Source organism: Trachinotus anak, unplaced genomic scaffold (genome assembly GCF_046630095.1).
Source record: "Trachinotus anak isolate AG129_WGS33_773 ecotype Australia unplaced genomic scaffold, CSIRO_AGI_Tana_v1 ptg000007l, whole genome shotgun sequence".
Taxonomy (NCBI): domain Eukaryota; kingdom Metazoa; phylum Chordata; class Actinopteri; order Carangiformes; family Carangidae; genus Trachinotus; species Trachinotus anak.
Window position 1 is genome coordinate 377967 of NW_027273858.1, and position 19534 is coordinate 397500.

The window sequence follows — 19534 nt, forward strand, 5'->3', positions numbered from 1 at the left end:
TAACTAAACAGAGGAATAGTTCATAAGTCAGTGTTTTACAGAAACTTCTCAAAACCTTAAACTCTGAGCTCAGCGTTAATGTGACTGATCTCAGGTGTAAAGACACTGATGCTGTGTTGATGGAAACAGGAAGAGGAACCAAGTTAAGTAAAACAAACAAACAACAGAAGGAAGAGATGGAAACAGGCTGAACACGGAGAGAGAGAGAGAGAGAGGGAGAGAGAGAGAGGGAGAGAGTGAGAGAGAGAGAGGGAGAGAGTGAGAGGGAGAGAGTGAGAGAGAGAGAGGGAGAGAGAGAGAGAGGGAGAGAGTGAGAGAGAGAGTGAGAGAGAGAGAGGGAGAGAGAGAGGGAGAGAGTGAGAGAGAGGGAGAGAGAGAGAGGGAGAGAGAGAGGGAGAGAGTGAGAGGGAGAGAGGGAGAGAGAGAGAGAGTGAGAGAGAGAGAGGGAGAGAGAGAGAGAGGGAGAGAGTGAGAGAGAGAGAGGGAGAGAGAGAGGGAGAGAGTGAGAGGGAGAGAGGGAGAGAGGGAGAGAGTGAGAGAGAGAGAGTGAGAGAGAGAGAGAGAGGGAGAGAGAGAGGGAGAGAGTGAGAGAGAGGGAGAGAGAGAGGGAGAGAGGGAGAGGGAGAGAGAAAGAGAGGGAGAGAGATAGAGTGAGAGAGGGAGAGAGAGGGAGAGAGAGGAAAACAGATGGAAGAGGAAACATGTAAATCTACTCCACGTCTGCTCTCTCCTACAGTTCTACAGGTTTTGGGCATTTAGCCGACGTTTCTGTTCAACATGACGACACTGAGGGCGACAGCAGAGTAGATTCAAACACACACACACACACACACACACACACACACACACACACACACACACACACACACACTGCACTCTGTCCTTTTTCTCTTTCATTAACATAATTACAAAAGTAATTTTACGGCTTTCATGAACAGATTCAGAATCTTAATCATGATGATTTTTTTTTTAACCCACCTGTCGCTCCAACCCTCACCTACTCAGCTGTTCTGAGGCACAGGTGAGCTGGGCAGTCCCCTGGGGCCCCCAGCTGGAGGGCCGCCAAAGAGGAGACAGAAATTAATTAAGTCCAAAACCGCACAGAGCTGCTGACTGAGGATTAAACAGCTGACAATGAGAGCAGACTGCAGACAGGCTCGGTGGAGGGAGTCTGTGGGGGCTGATGCTGTGACCCTATGAACACCAGGTCTCTCATGCTCCACACATGTAACACCATCAGTAACTGGGATGAGACTGTGTGTGCTTAGGTTGGGTTGTTAAACATGAGCAGCACATCTGGAAGAGAAAGTCTCAGAACCTGCAGATCAGTCAGAGTGAGTGGTTTATAATTTCCAGATGACGCTGACAGGACAGAAACCAGAATTTGAGGGAATTTAAAGTAATGAAATATTATACAAAATAATTGTTAGACAATACAATAATGAAAGGATCCTCGCCCAGGCCTGGCTCCAAAAGAACGACAGATTCAAGCACCTGAATGACGTCAGCAGGCTGTCAGACAGGACAAACAGCTCCTCCTCACCTTGTCCAGGGAGAACATGGCGAACACGGGTCCGTCGTGGGCTTTGACCGTCTTCAGCAGCATCGGTTCCTTCCAGATGTAAACATCTCCGGTGGCGGCTCCGGAGAACACCAGCGCCTCGCTGCGGCCGTAGCACACCGACATCATGGTCTCCGGCCGGCCGACGCTCCTGAACGCACCGCGCCTGAAGGTCAGGCCCCCACCTGGAGGACAGAGACAGAAATACAGCATCAGATGGAGCTTTAAAAAACAACCTGACCTCAGGGGCCTTAAAACCTCAAGTTTGTGGAAAAAAAGTTGCATGTTGTAAAGGTTGTTTAGCCTAGCCATTTTTTAGCCTACAAATTTTAGCAAAATGGCCGAATTAGCTATTAGCAGCCCCTTTTTGCAGTTAACCTGTGGATGTACAGACACCATCACTGTATCTCTGTGATACTGAAGAAAACTTAAAAACATGAAGATTCTCAGGCAGCTTCTGCTGTTATAAAGAGCGCCTTTCTTCTGTGGTTTCTGAGTGGACTTAAGGACATTTATTCACAGAAGATAAAGACGCCTACTGAAAGTGTCAGTCACACTGAATATGAAGACATTTGCCTCACATCTGTGTGTTCAGATGTGACTCAGAGAAAGTGTGTGAGATTTGAAGCTAACTGCAGCAGACCACACTACAGTGACTAACTTCCTGTTTCCTTGCCTCACCTCTCAACTCACCTCCTCTCTCACTCTGAAAACCTCTGGCCTGGCTAAAGGTCACAAGACCTCACAAATGTTTCAGTCAGGAGTCATTAGATTGATTTAAACTTTAATTGTCTCTTTTGGGACACTGTCTGCTGCAGCAGCAAAAGGACAACAGGGTATAAATAACTCTATGGTGAGCAAGTGAGGACTTTAAAGGCAAACACAGCACCAGAAAACAGTGCATGATAAAAGTTGTCACTATATAAAACACCTGCAGCAGTGAGTGTGATCAGGCTCTTTCTAATCCTGCAGCAGCCACTGAATCCATGTTGGATTGAACCCAGAGTCAAACCTGCAGTTTTACCTGCATGTTGCCAGAACTTGATGTGTTTGATCCCCACAGTGACCAGTTTGTCCATCAGCATTGGATTACACTTCACCACAAATATCTTCTCCTTATGACCCCTGCAGAAAAAGAGAGACACAATTAAACTGTGTGTACTCTGGCTAACACTGTACCCAACCTATAAATGCTGACAGTGTGTTACAGGAGGAGACGGTAACTGTTCTGTGACGTTTTCTGGAGACATTGATGTTTTAAAGCTCCACATTTTAACTTCTCCAGCGTTTATTCTGATATATTTGTAGTTTAAAGAACCAAAAACACTCAGAGAAACCTAATCCTACAAGGTTGGATCGTGGGTCCAGGTGGGCGGGGCTTTGGGCGTGGCTGAGAGCGGCGACTGCTTTGTTGTGACATCACAAAGTTGCAGAAGTCCTGACGGCTGGTTTTAAGGCTCAGTTTCTGAATACAGGCTGTGTGCATTTCTCTGTGGACTGAGGCTTTGATACTTTCACAGTATTAATATAGAACCTAGACCTGCTTTATAATCACAAACACATGGACATCTGCCTTTAGACTGTGGAGCTTTAAGCAGAGGTATTTATTATTTGGATGCACAGATGGACTGTGGCAGTGGACAGTGTGGCAGTGGACAATTACAGATGTTCACAGGTCAACTAGTCCGTCCAGATCTGAAGCTGTCCCCTACATAAACCTCATCACACAGCTCGAGCTCTGCAGCCACCAACATAAGGCTGCTCCATATCTCTACATACATGTGTGAAGCTTCCACTGGAAGCTTAAACCTAGAGATGATCTCATGTCTCACGTTGAGGATCTGTCTCGTCTCTGTCTTTAGTGTGCTCACCGTCTGTTGCTCTCACTCTCCCTCTGATATTCGTTTCTTCCTACTCTCTCCGTCAGTAAGAGGCCTGTGAACCTCGGTTACTACAGCAACTGTGTGGATGATAATGGAGCAGCTGCTCACTGATCTGGGGTGAAGACGCTCACAGACTCAAAGGAGGAAATTCCTTCACACCTTCCACCTGAACACCAGAGTTACTACAGTGTCAGCAGTCGACCACAAACCAGTTCAACCAGTAACAGAAACAGTACTGGTATAGCAGCAGTGATGTCAGTGCAGTAATACTGGAAGCTGCTGTATCAGCCCTGGTAGTAGTTGTACTTCCACTACTATGATAAGTAGTAATGAAATATCATCTTGTACTACATGCAGTAATAGATGTGTGGCTGCAGTGGTAATGATAGTAATATTGTAGGAGTACTGATAATAGTAGCAGCTGTGGTACTAGTGGAAGAAACTGTAGTTACAACAAAAGCTTTAACAAAACTAGGACTAGTTTTATAGATTTAACAGTAGTTCACAGTATTAGCAGCAACAGTGGGACCGGCCCTTTAATCTTGAATGTCGTCGACTGACTGACTGATCATAATTCCACCACTGATCAGCTGAATGCCACGTGACTGAGTTGGAGTCTCTGAGCTTGAGGTTTGCTTCAAGTCTGTGTTGTGGTTTGTTTAACCTGTGCACAGTGAGCGCTGCAGGTTCACTTCACCTTTTACCTCTGTGTTCCAGCCCGGCTGCAGACAGGTCACATGCTGCTGCACTGGGACGCCCCGAAAACAGACAGACACTGTCGAGCTTCTCCAGATACAGAATGAACATCAGATGGCAACTGTCTACAACCACTACTAATACATATACATTCAGCTGTATTAAAATACAGTTTGGCCTGGTCTTGTTCTGTCAGTACCTGGCAGTAGCAAGTTTCTCTCCTCTCTTCCAGTCCCAGACTACGACTGAATGTCCGTCATCGACTCCCACAGAGACCAGACTCTTTCCATCAGCTGCAGAGGAAACACAGAGAAAACATATATATATATATATATATATATACTGTGTATAAACTACTTATCTCACATTAAAGGTTTCTGACAAACTTTATTGTTGGATATGATCTAGTTTTCTGTTTTCTGCAGTGAAGCTGCTGCTGCTTCACTGTGGTGTCTCCATATTCTCAGACTGATTTAAATGGCTGCTTCTCACCAGGTGAATATGAAATAACCAAAGGGCCAAAAATATCACATTGTTTTTACATAATCACACACACACACTGTCCTGCAGAGAGACTTCCAACTTTTATCAGAACAACAGCATGTTCCTCCCTCCTGATGTGATGATGATGATGATGATGATGATGTGTTTGTGTGTCCTTCATTCATCCGGAGACGTTGATTTAATGTGTTTTTTGTGTCTTTTTGATGTGTGTGTGTGAAGTAGTGGATACCTGAGAAGTCCAGCGCACACACTCCTCTCTGATGAAATCCCTTCAGCAGAGACAGACACTTCATGGTCTGGATGTCCCACACATGGACGGCTGGGTCCCTCCCCACCTGCACACACAGGAGACAGGCTCTCAGCGGAAATCAGACTTTGTGTGTGTGTGTGTGTGTGTATGTGTGTATGTGTGTGTGTGTGCGTGTGTGCACCTGTCCTGTAGCAGCGTAGTCCTTCAGTGGGTGGATGCTGAGGCTCAGGATGTCGTCGTCGTGGCCGAGGTAGAAGCGCTGGCTGTGTAGCTGTCGGTTGTAGACCACACCCACCGCCGCCACGTGGTACAACACCTCCCCCCCCTGAGTGTAGAACAGGTTGTTCCTGCAGTCGTAACCACGGTACCTGGACACACACACACACACACACACACACTGCTGCTTCAGTGGGACCTGTACTTTTATCTGACCTCAGTCTGACTCTGTCGTCTTTATGTTAAAGTTACTTATGAAGACATGAGACCAACATGTGAAGCAGCCGTCACATGTATGTAAATATGTGCATGTCTGAAAGGAGCTTTACACACACACACACACACACACACACAGATATATTACCCATGAACAAACTGCAGCCGGAGGCCTTGGTCCGGTCCCCTCTGTCTCTTCAGAGATCCGACCTGCTGCTTCTTCTCTCTGCTCTGCTGTCGCAGCTGAGGCAGGTCCTCCTTATACACCTGCGCACACACACACACACTTTAGATTAGAGGAAATGTCCTGGGATCATTAAAATCTAAACCTCTGGGGAGCACGAACAGGGTCTGCAAACTGCCTGATGGATTATTGTGAACAAGTGGAGTTTTTTTTGGGGGGGGACAACTGCCATAGACTTTACTCCAAGTGTGAATCATAAACTCTTCAACCACTGATGCACAGACTCAGTGTAACAGCGTCTCATCTTCTCTTCACACGTTTCTGTTTCCTGGTGAGGAGATGGAAGTGAACACTCTGCAGAGCGAATGCCTGCTCACTCTTCACGCTGATTATTCTGTGAGGGGGGGTCGGCGTGTTTCAGCCGTCTGAGAGTTTCACACAGAGACTTTGCTCCCAGGAGGTTTGGGACTGGCAGCGTTCCTCGCTCCGTGTTCAGAGCGGCATATTTCTGGAGCGTCATGGTGGATCAGGACTGTCAGTCACAGACCAGTTAACTGGAACTAGAATCTAGACTCCAGCTTCTCCCACGACTTTTCCTTCTTCCTCTAATAAAGTAAAAGAAAAATCCTCAAAGTGTAATATAAATATATGTCCTTCCTCCTCCTGGGTGAACCAAACACTGATTTATTTTTAACATTTCACCAGTGATGAAGAGTAAAATCATAGAAAAATACTCTACTGCAAGTAAAAGTGTTTCAATTAAAATCTTCTGTAAAAGTACAACAGTATACTTAATAAGATGTACTTCAAGTATTAAAAGTAAAAGTACTTTCCCTGTAGAACAGCTGATTGATCATCACTGATATTATTATACATCACATAACAGATCATTATTTCATTAGTGCTTCACTGTTGAAGCTGCTCCAGGTGGAGCTTTTATATAACCTTATACACAGTTATATAGTTTAGTCCAGTGGTTCCAAAGCAAGGGTTTGGGCCCCTCCCTAAGGTCACCAGATAAATCTGAGGGGTCACAGTTCTGATACAAAACTCTGTGGTAACTGTCTGAGAGGTTTGAAGAGGAGACGTCTCAGAAATACCAACAACTCTCAGACGTGTGAAACATGAATAAAGGAAGAAGGGAGGAGGGAAGGAAGGATGGAGTGAGAAGGAAACAGTGAAAAAAAGAAAGAAGAAGAGAAGAGAGGGAGGACGAGGATATGAAAATTAAATAATAAAAGTAAACAAATCCTCCTGCTTTTCCATTTAAACTTTGGAGCCAGTAATAAATCTACACACACACACACACACACACACACACACACACACACACTTTGAGCTCTATCTCCAAACAGCACATTGCTCCGACGCTGGCGGCGCCTGGATGACGGTGGTCACAGGGACGTGAGCCAGGCAGCGGCTGGCGGTGGAGATAAGGCGTGTTTCATGATCACCATGGCAACCACACAGAGCCCTGCTGCGCTCTGGCTGATGGGAATAAGGACGAGGAGCTGATATGGTGCAGCCTCCATTAAAACACACTCAGCTGTAAAACGTCCACAGCTGCTCTGTGAAAACCACCGTGGAGCAGCTGAGGCCTCGGTGCCTTGCTCAGGGGCTGCGGATCACCATGACGACAACCCAGATGGTCGCACCTGACTCGTGTAGGTCGTACCTGTCTGTCGTAGTGGATCTGAGTTTCCTGCTCAATGTCGGAGTCGAGCTCCGGGACGTCGGACACGTCGCTGTCTGACTCCTCACTGTTGGAGTCTCCATGACTGTCTGCAGAGGACAGACAGACGGGGTCAGGTTACCACACTGACATTTACTCTGTCTACAGATTATATCAACTAACAGTCATGGTTCAAACTGTGCTCTGAAAACACAGACATCACAGAGCTGGTTATTCATTCAACTTTTGAACAACTGTGGAACACAATCAAGAAAACCTCATAAAACTGATTAGAGGGACAGAAGAAGAAAAACCTTCTTAAAGGTCCCATAGTGTGGAAAGTGAAGTTTATATTTCCAGGTCTGTTTGATGATAAAGGAAGGTCCATATTTTACACTTCTGTTCAGGTAAACACTCAGAGAAACCAAATCCTGCGAGGTTGGATGGTGAGTCCAGGTGGGCGGGGCTTGGGGCGTGGCTGAGAGCAATGACTGCTTTGTTGTGACATCACAAAGTTGCAGAAGTCCTGACGGCTGGTTTTAAGGCTCAGTTTCTGAATACAGGCTGTGTGCATTTCTCTGTGGACTGAGGCTTTGATACTTTCACAGTATTAATATAGAACCTAGACCTGCTTTATAATCACAAACACATGGACATCTACCTTTAGACTGTGGAGCTTTAAACACCTGTGGAGCCCTGTCAGGGACACATGAACTTTGACCTGGCTCCTCCCCTCTGAGTTTTTTTATTCACTTCAGTACTCTACCTTGTACGTTGACGTCCAGTCCTCCGTTCATGACTGACTCCGGCAGGAACCTCCACTGGAAGAGGGCGTGGTCGGCCCCGCCTGTGGTCAGCACCCACTGCAGGTCATGTGACCAGCGGACGTTGGTCACATGGGCAGAGTGGCCGATGTACTTCTTGAATTTGGCTCCTTGGAGAAAACATGAGTCACATTTAGCAACAAAGACCAAGAGACAAGAAAGACAGAAAGAGACAAAGACAGAAAAGACAGAGACCTTTCCTCAGACAGGGGAAGCGGTAGAGCTTGACGAGGCCGAGGTCGTCTCCGGTGACGAGCACGGCAGCGGCGGGATTGGCGTCCACAGCATTGATTTCAGTCAGATCTGAGTATTTGGGCCAGATGCCACTGACCTCTGAGCCCAGGACGCCACTCCAGGACGCCCAGCGTTGACCTTTCACCTCCTCCTTACTCACGACCGGCTTCCCCACTGCAGGGGGGGGGGGGGGGGGGGGGGGGGTGTGAATATGAACTTTTTCAAAGTTCACACACTCAACACACACCACTGACGATAACAAACAGCCTCTCTGCACTTTTCTATCAGGAGTAATCACAGACGGAGAAGGGAACGTAAGGATGATGCAGATTTTAATCTTCCTCACTGGAGACACTTCAGAGTCTCAGCTGTTTCTTCCTGTTTCATGTGTGGAGACAAAATCTTCCAACCAGTCTCCGACATCGACCTATAAACTACGTCACCGAACTTTTCCCTTTGTTCCTGCCATCATTACAATGACCACTAGATGTTGCCTAGCAACAAGACCTAACTATGGGTCATAATGACCTGCTGACAGACGACCTATGACCTTGTCTGTTGCGTTAGGTGATGGGTGCAGAGACTCACTGGGCATTCGGTAGAAGAGTCGTTCTCCTGCTCCGTCGTTGCTCTGCAGGATTTTACTGTCCTGAGACCAGTCCAGGTGTGTTATGAAACTGGAAGATTTACTGCATTCTCCCACCTGCAGACAGACAGGCAGACAGACAGGCAGAAAGGCAGACAGACAGACAGACAGACAGACAGACAGGCAGGCAGACAGGCAGACAGACAGGCAGACAGGCAGACAGACAGACAGACAGACAGACAGACAGACACAGACAGGCAGACAGGTGAGAATCAAGAGAACAACTACAACACAGACTTTCTGTACTTATGTCATTAATGTAAAAGAAACGAGAATCACGGATCAGTTTTAGTGTCTGAATGTTCCCTGACCTCCGCCCCCGGCTCCACCCTCACCTTCTTGTATCTCTGGGCGACAGCGTAGACGTCCACCAGTCCATCGTTGGAGCCGACGGCAAGATATGCTCCATCTGGGGAGAACTTCATCTCATGTATCACCTCCTTCCTGTCTTTGATGTGGACGACTTCGGTCATGTCTCTGAGACGGAGACAGAAACGTCCTGTTAAAGCCACGTTACACAAAACTACCTGTGTGTGTGTGTGTGTGTGTGTTACCTGACTCTCAGCACAGTGAAGGATCCGTCCTTCATGCCCAGAGCCAGCTGGGACCCGTCCACGCTGAACGCCACGCTCCGCACCGCCTCCTCCATGTTACAGCGAGCAATGAGGGCGTGATCCACCAGACTCCACAACCTACACACACACACACACACACACACACACACAGCATCAGCAGAAACAGGAAGTGGATGTTCAGTCACAGTAGAAATCTCCTCCTCTCTGTCAGCAGCCGTCACAGAGGTGCTCATGAGCAAGGCACTAGATCTGTGACCCCAGAGCCCATCTGTAGTTCCCAGTGTGTGAATGTGACCGTGACTCTCTTCGGCCCCCTGACCCCTGACCCCTGGGGTCACCTGTACTGACCTGACGGAGCGGTCGTCGCTGCCGGTGACAGCCAGAGGTTTTTTGGGGTGAACGTCCAGCGCCCAGAGCTCGCCCTCGCTGTGTCCCTGCATGATGAGCAGCGGCTTGTCGCGGTCCCTCACCATCACCTGGACGCACACACACAGGTGACGTCTCAGACACGACATCAGACCAAGAATCTCCTCATTCAACATGTTTCTTAGTGAAGTGAGAGATAAATGATAAATTGTATAATAAACTGAATGAGACCAGCTCGTCGCTCCAGGTGAGACAAGACAGCTACACCTGTGATCCTCACACCTGAGAGAATATAGAACTTATCTATCACTGAATTAAACACACACACACACACACACACACACACACACACACACACACACACACACACACACACACACACACACACACACAGGTCATGTTTGAAACCACATTAAAACATTCATTTTTCACTTTTTTCCAAAACTTTTCCAGGCCTGGAAAGAGCCATTTTGGAAATTTCATGAATGTTCCAGGTTTTACAAAACTGCACAAACCCTGATTTCAAGATGACTTTAAACGACTTGATGCTAAAATCACCTAAAGATTCTGTTGGTTTTTACTTCATGAATACAAAGACTAATACTGTTGGCTGTGAGCTGAGGAGCCAATGAGGAGCCAGCGTTCAGCAGGAGGCGGTTTACTGAAAATAAAATGATTTAAAAAGCGTCTCTGCAGGGAGCAACAGCACGGGGCTGAGTTCTTGTTTCCCTTCGTTTATCTTCTTCCTCACCTCAAAGATCTCGCTGTCCTGGGTTCCCGCCAGGATCCGGTCGGCTCGCCAGCAGACGCTGCGAATAGACAGACCTGGAGGAGGAAGAGGAGGAAGAAGATATATATGTATCTGCAGAAACAACAGGAGAGCTGCAACAGAATCTGACAGTAGTTATCAGACTTTAAAATAAAAGATAGGAGGAGAAAAATAGAGGAGGAGAAAATGAGAAAGCAAAGTTAAGGAGGGATGTAAATATAAAACATAAGATTCAGGAGAAAACAAGAGGACGAGGGAAAAGGAAGATGAAATAAAAAAAAAGATGCAAGACAGAAAACAGGAGGAGAAGGAGGAGAAAAGAAATCGTGATTAAAGCAAAATAAAAAGAAAGTAAAAACGAAAATGTTCAGACACAAAATGAGAAAAAGGAGAAAAAGGAGCAGATGAAGAAAAGGAAAAAGCTGGAAGAAGAATAAAGAGAGTGGGAGATAAAGACGGAGAGAAGAGCTGAAGCTTTTCTGATCAAATCATCAAATCCAGCAGAAACAAAAGTCAAGAAAAACACAGGCAGGAAACCAGAGACGGATCAGTGAGAATTAATGAGGAGGTGTGTCTGATTGATTAACTCCACTTAATGAGCTGGAAACATCACTGTGGGTCATTGACCTCCACCCTCCTGCTCAATGAGGTTCACACCGACGCAGCTTCACAGCCTGGAGGAGATGACATCACCAGCTGTAAAGCTCCACCCAGTCTAAAGGTAGATGTCCATGTGTTTGTGATTCTAAAGCAGGTCTAGGTTCTATATTAATACTGTGAAAGTATCAAAGCCTCAGTCCACAGAGAAATGCACACAGCCTGTATTCAGACACTGAGCCTTAAAACCAGCCGTCAGGACTTCTGGAACTTTGTGATGTCACAACAAAGCAGTCACTGCTCTTAGCCAGACTCTCGTGGTCATTAGAGGAAGTGCAGCTTTCAGCTCTTCACTGTCTGGAGGTTGATGCTTGGTTAAAACAGACAGTACCTGCTCGGTCTGTCAAACTGAGACAGTTGAAGAACTGTGGAGCCTTTAACCGTCAGGAAAGGACTGAAATGAATGAAAACCTCTCTCCCCTGACGACTGTTTTCAGACATGTGAATGTGACCTGAGCCTTTAACCCTCAGAGCTGCAGGTCCGGCTGTGGGGTCTCAGTCTCATCATGGAAGCAGCGTTTTGTTTTCTCGTTAGCACAGAACCATTATTTTATAATCACAATGAAAATGTTCTTATTATCATGAATTCAGATGTGAATGACTGGATCATCACACACACAGAGCAGATGTGTGAGAACAGATTACATTTTTGTTTTCAGTGCCTTCGCCGTTAAACTCCAGCTCCCTGGAATCTGAAACCTAATTAGCTGAGCGGTTCAGCAGCACAGTGCTCGCCAATTAGAGCGTCTGCTGTCGCTGATGGCATGACTCAGCGTGTGATGTTTCCCTGTTACTGTGTTAGAAACTCCTCCCCGGAGCTTCACCAGGCAAACCAACCTGAGAGCAGCAGAGGAGTTTATGAGGCAAAGTGGAAATAAATGGGACAAGTTTTTCTTCACAGAGGATAAGCAGAGAGAGAAGCAGGAGGAATTTCTGATCTGTCGTCTCTGAAGTGTTAACAGCAGCCGGGAGGAAAACTGCGCCTGAACAAATCACTTCTAAACCGCCCGGTGGAGAGAAATGTGACATTTCCTCCTCCTCCTCACACTCTGCTCCTGAGAAACATCACAGACGTTTATTCTCTTCACTTTGTTGTCACTCAGCTTTTTAATGTTGAGTCTCGATCAGTTTTCAGTCGAATGGTCGGTGAGAAGAAAACATCTGTTCTCCACCTGTGTGAGACTGTCCTGTAACAAACGAGGTCAGAGGTCGTCTGTCAGCAGGTTACTATGACCCAGAGTTAGGTTCTGTTGCTAGGCGACATGTAGTGGTCGTAGTCATGATGACAGGAGCAAAGGGAAAAGTGCGGTGACGTAGTTTACAGAGCGACAAAGTCCACGTCAGGAGGAGGTTGGGGTGGATGGATGAATATGACCCAGGAGAGCGGTGTTCGATTCCCATGTGACAGGAGCAGTTTATGTTGTTTCTATTATCCATGACCGTTCGTTGCTATTATTGTTACCATGACAACAAAGTTTGCGTTATGTTGAGGAAGAACTGATTTTAACCCAAATCACCATCTTTTCCTGAACCTAACCAAGCCACGACCGTTACTATAGTAACCATGGCGATGGAGGTAGGTACGCTACTGTCAGCACAGTCCGTGTGTTTATTACTGTAACCATGACAACCAAGGTCTGGTACTTCAGGAGACGCTCCTGAGGATTGATGGTTGCTCAGGTCTGGGAGGATCCTGGTCTGGTCGGATGCTGAAAAACTTCACAGTGACTTCAGATACAACCTATTTACATTTAACCTAAACCACCGTCTTTCACTAACCACAACCAAAGAGCTGTTGGTGCCTGATCCACCCAGACCGCCTCCTGGTGTCTCCACTGCTTCATTCAGTCAACAACATCTGGGGCCTCTGACCTTAATCCAACCAGAGATCATGTGTCAGGGTCCAGGAAATTACAGATTTCTATGGCATCATATTTTCATACAATAAACCAGTCAGAATATTGTAACTGAAACTTGACCAAACGTGTCGTTACTGCCTTTGCAGGGTAGAAAGAAAAGTCAGAGGATTCATCTGTGAATTTCTGTACAAACTTTGCTGCTCAGTAGTTATAGATATCTGAGTCCAATGCTACCATGCAGCTAGCAAAGCTAATGATCTCAGATATTGTAACATGTCTCGCCTTCAGAGATTGAAAACATCAGTGAAGGGTTTGCATCATCTCCTGCAGCAGTAAAGTCCTTTGAGAGGTGAAGGCGTTAAAACACCAACTTCCCAAAACGAGGATTTTCTCAACTCTGACTGGAATCAGAGATCACAAAACCTTCACCTCCTTTCACCTTTTCCAACTTTCTCCTCAGAAATCTTCAGAGAGGAGACGTAAAAAAAGGAGGCCAAGGGCTTAATGGAACCCCTGAGCATCTCTACCTCCAGCTGGGGGGGGGGGGGGGGGGGGGGGGGGGGGGCATTTAGGAGTGAAAAGCAGGAGAGGGTTTCAAATATTCACCACCTCTGGGTTTTTACAAAATCAGGTCAGTTCTCTTCTCCTGCTCCAGACAAACTTTTACACCTCTGCTCCCTGCTTCACCAAAAACTCCTCCTCAAACACTGTCCAGAGAAGAGAACGCCAGAAAATCAGGTCACTCCCGTCTCCCTCCAAAGACAGAGGACGACAACTAAACTTCTCTTCAGATCTTCAGAGGGAAAAGAGAGGAAGAGAAATGAAGGTGAAGGATTCGAGCTTCCACCTCTTTTAGCACTTTTTTTATTCTGATGAGACAGAGGCATCAAAACCTTCAGCTGACAGAGGAGTCATCTTTTTCTAAAGGACCTTTTCTCTTCTCCTTATTCTCCAGGAGACAGAGGAGGTGGGAGGTGACGAGGGTGAGAGCAGAGCTCGGCTTTAAAAGACTGATTCAGTGATATTTAACCAGGTTCAATGAGGGTTGAGGAAAAGGTTTGACACAGAGACAGAAAGGCCACAGCTCATTACCTGGACGGGTCTGTGCTGCTTTAAAGGTCTCACACACAATAGATGGTTAGTAAAGTCCAACACACTTTATTGTCCCTGACTTCCTGCTGTCAGTAGATGGCTGAATACTTTTTTAACCCCAGCTCCACCTGGTGTTACAGCAGCTAACTGTAAGTTCTGCTAATGCTACGTAGCCAATGTTAGCATTAGTTTACTTACCAGTCTGACCCAGGGCTTCAGCCATAAGGTTTTAACAGGTTCTTCTTCAGCACAGACCGGATGATACAGTGACTCGGTATCAGAAAGTGACAAGACGGTCCAACCAGACCAGAGCTAGCTGGTTAGCATGCTAACTTCAGTAGAAGAAAAGAAGTGATAGAAATTGATAGAAATAGAAGCAAATCAAGAGGGCTCCTTCAAATGCATCCTTCTTTCCCTGGACAACGAAGGCTCCAGCAGGTGAACCCTTCATGGCCCAGCGTATCCCAAGATTTATTTGAATATAATATGGCAGGAAACACAGACAGAGAGCCTGAGGGTCACACTGTTAAATGTAAGTATTGGGTTTCAGCTCAGTTCAACAGCAGCAGTAAAACTGTTAAAACCAAGGACCTTAAAACCTCAAGTTTTTGTGAAAAAAAGTTACGTGTTGTCGAGATTGTTGGGCGACAGGAGTCACAACTGGTGATGCAAAGCAAAAATCCTCCGTGGGCCAGACCGTCTCATTTCGGTTCGGCCTTCGTGGTCTACGGCTACAGAGGACCACACCTTCGTAGACCGTGCTCTCTAAAGGAACTGAACTGGGACGCAGCTAAAGACTGTTTCACTGAACTAGTGATGTCATGAACCTGCAGGTGTAAATCTGAGACTCAAGGTGAGCACAGGGGAACCTTCCTCCTCCAGCAGCCAGATGTGGAAACAACCTCTGCTCAGTGTGCTCAGGCCGCCGCCGTCCGACCTGCAGCGTACCTTTGTATCCCTGCTCGGCCTCTCGCAGGTCGATCTTCGTGATCGGTTTGAAGTCAACGTCCCACAGTCGGATGCAGCCGTCTCTGCCGCCTGTGGCAAAACCCTCCTCACAGGAATACATGCTGAAGATACCAGCCTGCACACACACACACACACACACACAGTACAGTTACAGTACATTCCTCTTCCTGTCAGTATTAGGCATGACTTCTGCAGAATGACCCTCAGCAGGTCTGGGACTTACCCCGTGGGCGGCCTGAACCGTCCGGATCAGGTTCAGCCCCTTCCAGACGTAAATGTCCCCGTTGAGCGCCCCGGAGTACGTGATGTCATCTTTAGCCGACGCCACGCACAGGATGGTCTGCAAATCTCCCGTCTTCCCGAAAATCCCCCGCTTTGGAGTGAGAGAGTTTCCACACAGAGACCAGAACTACAGACAGAGAGAGAGAGGGTGGGGAGGGGCCAACTGGGTAAACCCCCCCTGCTGATGAAGGCCATGAAAGCCTCTGCAACAAGCTAGTAAGTAGAGACATTGAGTTGAAATTGTTTTGTCAATTATTTCAACTCAATTCAGAGAAAGTGTGTTTGTTTCCATTGGTTCTGTTGATAGCTCTAAATACTACAATACCCATGAGCCTCATCTGCAAATTCAGAGCACTTAAACCCGTTTCCATGGAAACTGAGCTCTGCCACAAACTGATCCAGAGTCAGAAAGTGAACTGATCCAAACTGCTGAAGGTTTTATCAGGTTAACTTCAGCTGGAGCACAAAACAGAATTGAAGCTCTTTGATTGGATGTGAAATGCACCTTGGGAGTTGTAGTTCATGTTGTTCTCTCAGGTTTTATGTTCACATGTCTCTTATCTCAGAGGGAGCAGGACATTTTCTAACAGCTGCTCATCCACAATCCAACTTTGTCACTTCACATTATCTGTTAGAAAATGAAGAGGAACTGCAGGAGCCCCGGAGGCCCTCTCACCCCTGTGTGTGTGTGTGTGTGTGTGTGTGTGTGTGTGTCTGTGTGTGTGTGTGTGTGTGTGTGTGTGTGTGTGTACTTGTACTTGCTACACAGTAAGGACCAAAAAAAGTATTTTACTAACAGAGTGAGGACATTTTGGGAAAGTGAGGACATTTTGGCCGGTCCTCACTTTTTGAGACACCTTCAAATCACATGTTGAGGGTTAAGACTTGGTTTTAGAGTTATGGTTAGAATTAGGTTTAGGTTAAGGTTAGAGTCAGGGTCAGGGTTAGATAGAAGTACAAGTATGTGTGTGTGTGTGTGTGTGTGTGTGTGTGTGTGTGTGTGTGTGTGTGTGTGTTTCTGTGTGTGTCTCTGTGTGTGTGTCTGTGTGTGTGTATTGTGTGTTACCTTGATGTGTTTGACTCCGCAGCTCACCAGACGGTTTTGTTGAAACGGATCCCAGCAGATGTCGAAGATCTGGACGACAGGAGAGACATTAACACACACATACAGTCTGTGTAACACACACACACACACACACACACACACACACACACACACACACAGACCCTGTCTGAGTGTCCGGTGGCTGTAGCCAGGATCTTTCCTCTTTTCCACTCCCAGATACACACTGTGTTTTTGGCATCCAGGCCAACCGAGGCTAATCGCTACAGAGGAGAGAGAGAGAGAGAGGGAGAGAGAGAGAGAGAGAAATCTAAATGGAAAAACTCAAAAACTTGAATTACATTGACTTTTTTCAGAGGAAACTGATACAAAAAGAGACGGAGACAAACACACTTATGATCAGACTGAACCAATGTGCTCTGACTGGTGTCATCGGGCAGAAGCTGTGGGATTAAAGACAAATAAATATTTTAAATCAGCTGCTGAGCACCTGATTTATTATGAAGTTGGATTTATGATTATTTTATTGACTCTGTGTTTACTCTGATTTACTCTGAGTCACAAGTCATCGCAACCAAAATCAAAGCCAGGGGCAAAAACTGCCGACACCACAGCTCGGATCATTTATGGAGTCACCTCACAACTCAGCCTGGTTTGTTTGTGGACATTTCCTTCATCAGATTTCACTGTCGGCCTTCAGGACCTTCGCCAAACTAAACTATGTGCTTTTTATTGGCCCTTGTGGACACCTGAGCCTCAGCTGTTTTCTACCCCAGCAGTCACTTCACATCTGGTTTGCTGGTTAATGTTTTCACAGTAGGTTTAAATGTTTCTGCTCCTAATTTCTGCAGAGTGAAAGATCTTTAAAAGATGCTCTTTCATTGTCAAGGTTACAAGTGCTGCCAGCTGCCAGAAGCTGCGTTTTCAGGCAGGTAATCAGCTGTTGACCGTTCTCCTGCTCTGCAGCTCTAAAGTCAGGAAGAGACCAGCGACTTTGTCTCAGTTCAGAGCTGCAGTGAATTAAATATTATTCTGGTTTTCTGTTCATATTCTAGATAGATGTGTCCATTGAGAAACCTCATTGTTTGAACAGAGATAATAATTACTGTGAAAGCTGTGAGCTGCATGTTTGTGTCAGGGAAAAGCAGAGGGTGGCTCTGACAGAGCAACTACATAAGAGCAGAATTTATATTAAAAGAAAACAGCGGTAATGAGGTCAAAGGTCAGAAAATCTTAGAGAAGCATTAATGCAGAGGTAAATTACATCCAAGGACAAAATGTTTGTCTTCGCTTCAGTTTTCTGAGGCGAGAATCAGACTCTGATTCAGAGACTGAGAGAAAGCAGCGTCCACCTCCAAACAGCTCTGACACACTGTGCTGAGTGAAGCACCGAGAGGCTCAGAAAACTCTGTTCATTTAGTGTGAGTGCCGCCCACTCGCAGCCAGAGCCTTTTCATATATTGGTCTCTGACGACACATGGAGCCGTGTTTCATTTTAACAGCCACAGGTTGACGGATGTGATGTGGGACCCAAAGAGACGGAGGGACGGGGATTTATTCTGTACCTGCCTGAAGACAGCATCAGCATCACTGCTGTCAGACCCGCTGCTGCCTGTAAACTCTCTGTGACTCAGAGTCTCCCTGTGCGGTGACGTTACCACCAGATGAACTGAGTCACAGAGAGAGTCGGTGGGAGGAGGAGATGCAGCCACACACCTCGTATCAACCATCACTGCAGGTGAGTGCGTGGTGGAAATATTAACACTGGCTCAATTAATGTAATGCTCAAAAACATGGTGGAGACTGAAGGCAAGTCGCTGCTTCATCTTTTATGGTATTTGTTGTGAGAGTGATCTGTGATCCGTCAGCTGGTTTCTGGTTGGTCTGCAGCTTCAGACTTTACACACGAGGAAATGTGAAAGAATCAAAGTATTGCTGTAGATTGAAAATTAGAAGTAGTATTATGAAGTAGTTTGACATAAAAATACTACACTGCTTTACAACTCAACACTCTCCGTAACACCCTGATAACTAAACACTGTATTTAACAGTCAAACACCCGAACCTAACACCCTGCCGGATTCTCTCACACCTCCCCACTCTCTGAAACACCCCAACAACCACAACAAAACACCTAAATCTCCCGGTAACATCCTAACACCTTAACACTTCATGTGGCTTCAAAAACCAAGTGGCTGTGTTAGTGGGAGCGTGTCACAGGTCCCAGCTCAGGAGGTCCAGTCTGAATGTGTTTGAATGCTTATGGTGAAACGCTGCAGTGGTTTGTACGTGGCTGAGAATCTGGACACAAATCAAGGTTTTCACACATCTTTAATGTTGTGTTGTCTGTGGTCTTTGCTTTAAAACTGCTGTACGATAAAAAATATCACCATATATTCCACAGTAATTTTAATTTAGATGTAGAATAAATAAATGTGACAGTGTGAGATCAGTTTGTGAACATCAGGAGTGTTCAAGTGACTGAGGCAAAGTGATGAATCATCATCATCATCATCATCATCATCATGCACGACTTTTCTGTAATGACAAAAACCATCTGTTGGTTACACACACACACATCATTAATCATCCTCACTGTGTCTGTGTGTGTTTTTGTGTGTGTGTGTGTGTGTGTGTGTGTCACCTGTCCGTCAGCGCTGAATGCGAGGCAGGCGATGCCGTGTGTGTGTCCGTCACGGAGCAGGGACACAGTCTGGACGGTGAAGGAGTCCCACACACACACGTAGGGGTCCTTCCCCACCTGACCCGTCGCCACCAGGGAGCGCTCCGGGTGCAGCGCCAGGCTGAGGGGGGGGGGTAAAACAGAGAGAACAGTCTGATTGGTTAGAATTTCTGGCCAATCAGTGGACTTGACTGAGCTGAAGTCGTAAAAACATCACAATATAAAGACTCTGTTGGTTCAAGTATTAAAGTAGCATCAGCATCACTTCAAGTATCAGAAGTAAAAATACAAATTTTTTACTTTTCACTGTTGGAGCTGCTTATATACAGTTAG

At 46.3% G+C, this 19534-nt stretch overlaps 1 protein-coding gene across 4 annotated transcripts in view; it reads right to left on the reverse strand.

Annotated features, from left to right (window-relative positions):
- LOC139622492 (echinoderm microtubule-associated protein-like 6) overlaps window positions 1–19534 on the reverse strand; it is a 60871-nt gene that overhangs the window by 21876 nt on the left and 19461 nt on the right. For all 4 annotated transcript variants that reach the window (XM_071479813.1, XM_071479814.1, XM_071479815.1 and 1 more), the window contains exons 2-20: window positions 19163–19322; window positions 16683–16781; window positions 16522–16590; window positions 15397–15582; window positions 15153–15288; window positions 10579–10652; window positions 9810–9937; window positions 9441–9578; window positions 9222–9363; window positions 8829–8943; window positions 8202–8414; window positions 7949–8116; window positions 7186–7292; window positions 5475–5593; window positions 5076–5262; window positions 4874–4979; window positions 4340–4433; window positions 2586–2686; window positions 1544–1746 (exon numbers count right to left, since the gene is read on the reverse strand). In XM_071479813.1, the coding sequence (XP_071335914.1) occupies window positions 1544–1746; window positions 2586–2686; window positions 4340–4433; window positions 4874–4979; window positions 5076–5262; window positions 5475–5593; window positions 7186–7292; window positions 7949–8116; window positions 8202–8414; window positions 8829–8943; window positions 9222–9363; window positions 9441–9578; window positions 9810–9937; window positions 10579–10652; window positions 15153–15288; window positions 15397–15582; window positions 16522–16590; window positions 16683–16781; window positions 19163–19322 (2545 nt within the window). The remainder of the gene's footprint in view (window positions 1–1543; window positions 1747–2585; window positions 2687–4339; window positions 4434–4873; window positions 4980–5075; window positions 5263–5474; window positions 5594–7185; window positions 7293–7948; window positions 8117–8201; window positions 8415–8828; window positions 8944–9221; window positions 9364–9440; window positions 9579–9809; window positions 9938–10578; window positions 10653–15152; window positions 15289–15396; window positions 15583–16521; window positions 16591–16682; window positions 16782–19162; window positions 19323–19534) is intronic.